Below are 7500 nucleotides of genomic sequence, written 5' to 3' on the forward strand. Positions count from 1 at the left end.
AAAGGAAAATAAGTCAGAGAGAGAGAGAGAGAGAGAGAGAGAGAGAGAGAGAGAGAGAGAGAGAGAGAGAGAGAGAGAGAGAGAGAGAGAGAGAGAGAGAGAATTAACCAAGGAACTGATTAACTAATAACCTTAGAAGCAACTAATATATCATAACTGATACAAGAAAGGGATGAGAGACAATATGACAAATAGGCAGATATAGAGATAAATAGATAGACTAGCAGAGAAAGATGTGTTGATAAGGAGAGAGAGAGAGAGAGAGAGAGAGAGAGAGAGAGAGAGAGAGAGAGAGAGAGAGAGAGAGAGATTGACCAAAGAACTGATTAACTAATAACCTTAGAAGCAACTAATATATCATAACTGATACAAGAAAGGGATGAGAGACAATATGACAAATAGGCAGATATAGAGATAAATAGATAGACTAGCAGAGAAAGATGTGTTGATAAGGAGAGAGAGAGAGAGAGAGAGAGAGAGAGAGAGAGAGAGAGAGAGAGAGAGAGAGAGAGATGTCGACAAAGTTCGACACAGGTCAAAGGGATTTTCAGACAGCCGAAAGAGCTCTATAAATGACTAGAAAATGATTTACTGTTTCTAAATTAAGTAATAGTTGACAAGTTAATCAATCCTTCTCCTTTATTAGTTAGCAATATATTCCTAAATTTTGGTTTATCATTTTCCGTACGTCTAAATCGATTGATTTATTGGCATCCATATTTCATGTGTTTATTTCATTGTATTCTCTTCAGCACCTGACATCAACGCCCATGTAACCGTAACAGAGAGGTGATGCGCTTACCGTCTTCCATAGAGAGAGGATCGCAGATTTTCTCTGTATCATCGGTCATGTTGGCGTAGATTGGACTTATCCCTTTAACACAGTTGCACATTTTCCTAATGGTGTCCTCCAAACACAGAGCTTTGCAAATCTGTAAATAAAAACGATCGAATTCCAGTTTTAGTTTTGACCTGCAAAGGCGTAAATTATCATTGCTATTGTTGTTGTTTTGGTTTGAAGGTCGCTCATAAACTGCAGAGGCGAGAGACAGGACAATGCCCTAGAGATTGGCCAAATATACATATAATCAGCGCCCAAGGGACCTCTCCTTCAAGCTAGGACCAGGGAAAGCCTGGCAATGGCTCCAGCAAATCCCCCATCCCTAGCTCATAAGGTTGCAGACACTAATTGTAACTATAGAGTTTGGGTGGGTCTCGAACTCCTGCCCAACAGACTGTCAAACACAGATATTTCCAATAAGCTACAATTATTATCTTTATTATTATTGTTAACATTTTCATTATCACGATTATTATTATTATTATTATTATTATTATCATCATTGTTGTTGTTGATGATGTTATTTTTGTTGTTATTGTTATTATTAATCTTATATTTATAATTATCATCATGATTAATAAAGATAATATTTTCATTATAATTTCTATCATCATTTCAAAGCATTAATAATCATAATAATAAGCCCCTAGTCTCACAAAGAAGTTAAAGATACAATAATTAGTATACTAATTACGTTCACAGCATATAATTTTTAACAGATAGCGAGATGGACAAACAAAATATATTTATCATTTGCATAGGCAATGATGCAATTTGACAGACAACTGAATACTGGTGTGAGAGAGAGAGAGAGAGAGAGAGAGAGAGAGAGAGAGAGAGAGAGAGAGAGAGAGAGAGAGAGAGAGAGAAATAATGAAAGTTTTAGAATTCACCGGTCTAGAGTAAGCCTTGAACGGTGCTCCGTGGTTGTATTCCGAAGAACAGTTGCCGTGTGGGTTACCCAGGAGAACTTTCTTGGTCTGCACCGAAAGAAATTATATAATAGATTAGATTATTATTTCATTATTTCATTTGGTTCTTCTTAACCTCATACACTATATCATCACTTTTAAAGATTGTTTCTGAATGTAATATACTAGTCTGTTAACTAGGTTTTTCTCCATTAAAAATCCCAATGGCCTTACATCAAGATCTTTTTTTGCATGTCTTCTTTCTATGATTTGTCAGATGAACATTTATAAAATTTACTATCTAATTCAAATAGAAAAGAAAAGAATTGCAAATTATATCTATGCACAATGTAAAGATTATTGATAATTCTTCGAATGTTTTTGCATAAACTCAATGATAGAACATATGTTAATCTTCATGGTATGCAAATGATGCATAGACTGGCAATTGAAAAGAAGAGTCTTACCCTACTGATCCGGATGGACGAAGTTCCTGGTCCCACATTAAATCCTTCCTCCAGCATCATCGGAAGAACCTCAGGGTTGTGAATCGATACCCTCACGCCGAGCTCCTTCGACAAAACGGCCATCCCAGTGCGCACGTTCAGAGTGACCTCCAGCCCGTGCTGGGGGAAAGAAATAAGAGACGAAGGATTAACGGGCTGTGAAGTTGCAAGGAACCCTCTGGCCGGAAGAGTTAGCCAACCTGAAAAGAAGAAGGGGCACTTCAAGTGGGGAGGAGGCCATTGGCATCATCGCAATTCTGATTTGTTTTTATGTATAGTTATATTAGACTTCTATTTGCATGTACAGTATAAACAAACACGGCAAAAATATATGCATATATATATATATATATATATATATATATATATATATATATATATATATATATATATATATATATATATATATATATATATATATATATATATATAGGTGACAATCGAGAGGCAGGAGACCTGATCGAACACTACTCGTGAAGTGGAGATATTTCAGCTACATCTAATGTGGCCTAGAATTTGTTACTGAACTTGCAACGATATGTCTTGAAGAAGATAAAAAAAAAATCCTCTGTTAAACATCAGAAGCTACGTTCTTATATATTAACTTTTTATATCTGAAACTAACCAAAGTCGTATGTCCCTCGCTGCATAGAAGTTTGTGAAGTCAACTCGACCTACTTCTTCGTAAGAACTTATGTACTGTACATTACTAATTACTTTTCGTGTACCATACATAGGTTCTTACGAAGAAGTAGGTCGAGTTGACTTCACAAACTTCTATGCAGCGAGGGACAGACGACTTTGGTTAGTTTCAGATGTAGAATAATTTTTAGCTTCTTTAAATAAAGTAACCCCGTTCTTCCACTTGCAGCGTCTTATAAGTAAAGTAACCCTAACCCTACATTTATTTGCTTCTTGTGAGTAAAGTAACCCCTGGGGCCCTGCACCACATTTGTAGCTTAAAATAAGTAAATAACCCTGTCCCTACACTTTTTTCTTTTTATTAGTAAAGTAATCCTGTCCTTAAACTTGTAGCTTCTTATAAGTAAAGTATCCCTGGCCCTGCACTTTTAGCTTTTTATAAGTAAATTAACCCTGGCTATACACTTCAGGCATCTTATAAGTAAAGTAACCCTAGTCCTACACTTTTAGCTTCTTATAAGTAAAGTAACCCTGGCAATACACTTATAGCTTCTTATAAATAAAGTAACCCTGGCAATACACTTCTAGCATCTTATAAGTAAATTAACCCTGGCTATACACTTCTAGCATCTTAAAAGTAAATTAACCCTGGCTATACACTTCTATCATCTTATAAGTAAATCAACCCTGGCACTACACTTGTAGCTTCTTACAAGTAAAGTAACCTGGCCCTACACTTGTTGCTTCTCAAAGTTAAGTAACCCTGGTTCTACACTTGAAGCCTTTTACAATTCAAGTAACCTATATTAGCTACTTCACTTATGGCTTCCTGTAGGTTGCATAGCCCAGGTTCTACACTTATATCCTGTTATTAAGAAATATTGATACTCCATTTGTAGCTATAAGTGAAGTAACTCGTGTACCATAATTGAGCATACCTCTGGCCCAGCACTTGTGATTTCATAAGGCACTCGGTTGTTTCCATTCAATGGGGAATTGAACGAGTAGCAGGCTCCATAGTCATCGCTCATCCATTTCTGGAAATACCTGTTTGGGAAAAGATTTTTAAACTCTCTTAATTTCTTTATTTTGTTTTTTTTAAGAGCACACACACCGACACAGACACAGACACGCAATAATATATATATATATATATATATATATATATATATATATATATATATATATATATATATATATATATATATATATATATATATATATATATATATATATATATATATATATATATATATATATATATATATATATATATATATATATATATATATATATATATATATATATATATATATATATATATATAGTCCATACCCACAAACTTTCTTTCTTTGTCAATCCATAGTATTCACTTCCTTTCCCTGCTTCGTTTGAAATATGTAGGGACCTAATTTGTTATTTTTCTTGTATGTATGCATATATATATATATATATATATATATATATATATATATATATATATATATATATATATATATATATATATATATATATATATATATATATATATACATATATATATATACATATGTATATATATATATATATATATATATATATATATATATATATATATATATATATAGATGTACAGTATATATATGCATATATATATATTGTATATATATACATATATATAATACATATATATATATATATATATATATCATTATTATTATTACTATTATTATTATTATTATTATTATTATTACTTGCTAAGCTACAACCCTAGTTGGAAAAGCAGGATGCTATAAGCCCAGGGGCTCCAACAGGGAAAATAGCTCATTGAGGAAAAGAAACAAGGAAAAATAAAATATTTTAAGAAGAGCAACAATATTAAAATAAATATCACTTTATAAACTATAAAAACTTTCACAAAACAAGAGGAAGAATAAATAAGATATAAGATAGAACAGTGTGCCATAGTGTACCCTCAAGCAAGAGAACTCTAAACCAAGACAGTGGAAGACCATGGTACAGGGGCTATGTCGCTACCCAAGATTAGAGAACAATGGTTTTATTTTGGAGTATCCTTCTCCTGGAAGAGCTGCTTACCATAGCTAAAGAGTCTCTTCTACCCTTGCAAAGGGGAAAGTGGACACTGAACAAATGACAGTGGAGTAATAAGAATTGTTTGGTAATTGCAGTGTTGTCAGGTGTATGAGGACAGAGGAGAATATGTAACTAATAGGCCAAACTATTTGGTGTGTGAATGAGTAGGCAAAGGGAAAATGAACTGTAACCAGAGAGAAGGATCCAATGTAGTACTGTCTGGCCAGTCAAAAGACCCCCATAACTGTATGTATACTGTATGCATACATATATATAAATTTATATACTATTTATATATATATATATATATATATATATATATATATATATATATATATATATATATATATATATATATATATATAATATGTATATGTATATGCGTGTTTGTGTCAAGATTAAGAATTTACCCTTAACAATGAGTGGGTAAAGAGTATAACACCAGACGACACTGTCACGCCCATCTTTTAATTGCTAAATTGTGGATTAATTCCCTAAATAGAAAAATTTCCTCACCATTACCCAATCCATTCAGCTACACTGAAAGCTCATCACTCATGGAGGAATTTAACACTGTCGTGCGCACCTTCAAGCACTCCCTGGCCTTCAAGGTCTTTTGTTTCCAATGGATCTTTTACGCCCTTTTGAATTCGTCCTCTCCTGCCTCAGGACGCATCTGAACTATATACTCTTTTCACTAGCTTATTGCCTTCTATTCTATCCTCTCGACCAAATTATCTCAAAACTAGGCATATCTTTCTTTTTATTTATTCTAACCTTGTTACCACTTCTGTTTATATCACCATTTTCCCTCTATCTCTCTTAGACCACATATACTGCATGTAATGTCTATCTCAGCATCTTGTATTTCTTTTCTGTCAACATCATTCAACATCCACACTTGACTTCTGTAAAGACAAGTTTAATCAACAATCCGTTCGTACATTCCCACCCATAATTCCACAGACAACCCAAGTCTCTAATCAAACTTTTGTATAAATCCTGTGTTCTCTTGACTCCCTCTATTGCGTGAGTCTCCTCTTCTCTCATCTTGTCTTGTTATCCATTGTTTTGATTGTCTTTTTTTTCTTTGTATATCTCAGAAGTATGACTAGTTTTACTTTTCTGTACCTGGTAGTAATTGTTTTTCAAATTATTGATTTTACTTTTCATTCCTGTGTTCTCTATATTTTGAGAAATAATGATTTTATATATTTTTACATAAATATTTGACAATTGAAGCGTTTTGGCTTTTTTACCCAGGCTTGTAGCTTAGCTAGTATATATAAATATATATATATATTATATATATATATATATATATACATATATATGTATATATATATATTTTTTATCTATCTATATATATATACATATATATATATATGTATATATACATATATATACATATATATATGTGTGTGTGTGTTTGTATGTGATTGTGTAGGGCTTTTCTTCATTCTAACCAATAGAAATATGCTGATTTCAAAAGATAATTTAAAAAACCAAATGATTGACACTTGAATAAGCAATATTTTCGACATCCAATACATCTTATTCTCTTCTTAAAATATAATGGCCAGTAGCTACTGTTTATTTCCACCATTTTCATGAAATGCTTTAAAAACCTAGTTTATGACTGATTTTCTAGCGTCTAAAAGCAGTAAAGCTTTGGTGTCAATTGATTAATATTTAAAAACATTATCATATTCCATTCTGAATGTTCATTGTTTCCCAGAGACCCTAAGGATTCTGCCTGCTGGACTGGACTACAAAAAAAGAACTTTAGGTTACCTGTTCCACAGGTGAAGGTAAAAAGAGACTCCTTAGCTATGGTAAGCAGCTCTTCTAGGAGAAAAACACTCTACTGTAAAATCAAGCCATTGTCCTCTAGTCTTGGGTATTGCCATAGCCTCTATACCATGGCCTTCCACATCCTTGGGTTAGAGTTATCTGGTGAGAGTAAACCCAGAAACACAATTATGTCTACTTGGTCAATTTTTTTTGCTCACTGGGCTATTTTCTCTATTGGAGCCATTGCGCCTATAGCACCCTGATTTTCCAACTAGCGTTGTAGCTTAACCAGACATAATAACGATAATAATAGTGATGATATTGGACTCACCTTGGAATGTTATAGCCTCACCTGGGATCACAATAATAACCGTCGAATTTGCACGAGTAGATGAATTCGTCGGTGGAGATGCTGTAGTTCTCTTTCTCCTGCTTACTCGGGATGAAGAGCTGAGTCAGGTCGTCGAAATCAGAAACCTCTTTATTTAGCATAAGTTTAAGAGATTCGATACTCAGCTCGCCTTGGTTCAGTTGGTTTATCCCTACGATGATAATAATAATAATAATAATAATAATAATAATAATAATAATAATAATAATAATAATAATAATAATAATAATAATAGGTAAGGTTATGGCAAGAGACCCTCTGTTCTAAAAGGTTAATTAAAAAAAATAGCTTTTTCAGCAGAGTTGATATTATCGGAAACTGTTTTCGAAAAGTTATTTTGAA

At 32.9% G+C, this 7500-nt stretch overlaps 1 protein-coding gene across 1 annotated transcript in view; it reads right to left on the reverse strand.

Annotated features, from left to right (window-relative positions):
- Nucleotides 1-761: 761 nt before the first annotated feature.
- LOC137633084 (uncharacterized) overlaps nt 762-7500 on the reverse strand; it is a 24654-nt gene continuing 17915 nt past the window's right edge. The window contains exons 14-18 of the mRNA XM_068365245.1: nt 7120-7309; nt 3839-3947; nt 2220-2378; nt 1735-1821; nt 762-932 (exon numbers count right to left, since the gene is read on the reverse strand). Of these exons, the coding sequence (XP_068221346.1) occupies nt 762-932; nt 1735-1821; nt 2220-2378; nt 3839-3947; nt 7120-7309 (716 nt within the window). The remainder of the gene's footprint in view (nt 933-1734; nt 1822-2219; nt 2379-3838; nt 3948-7119; nt 7310-7500) is intronic.

This window comes from Palaemon carinicauda, chromosome 42 (assembly GCF_036898095.1).
Source record: "Palaemon carinicauda isolate YSFRI2023 chromosome 42, ASM3689809v2, whole genome shotgun sequence".
Classification (NCBI taxonomy): domain Eukaryota; kingdom Metazoa; phylum Arthropoda; class Malacostraca; order Decapoda; family Palaemonidae; genus Palaemon; species Palaemon carinicauda.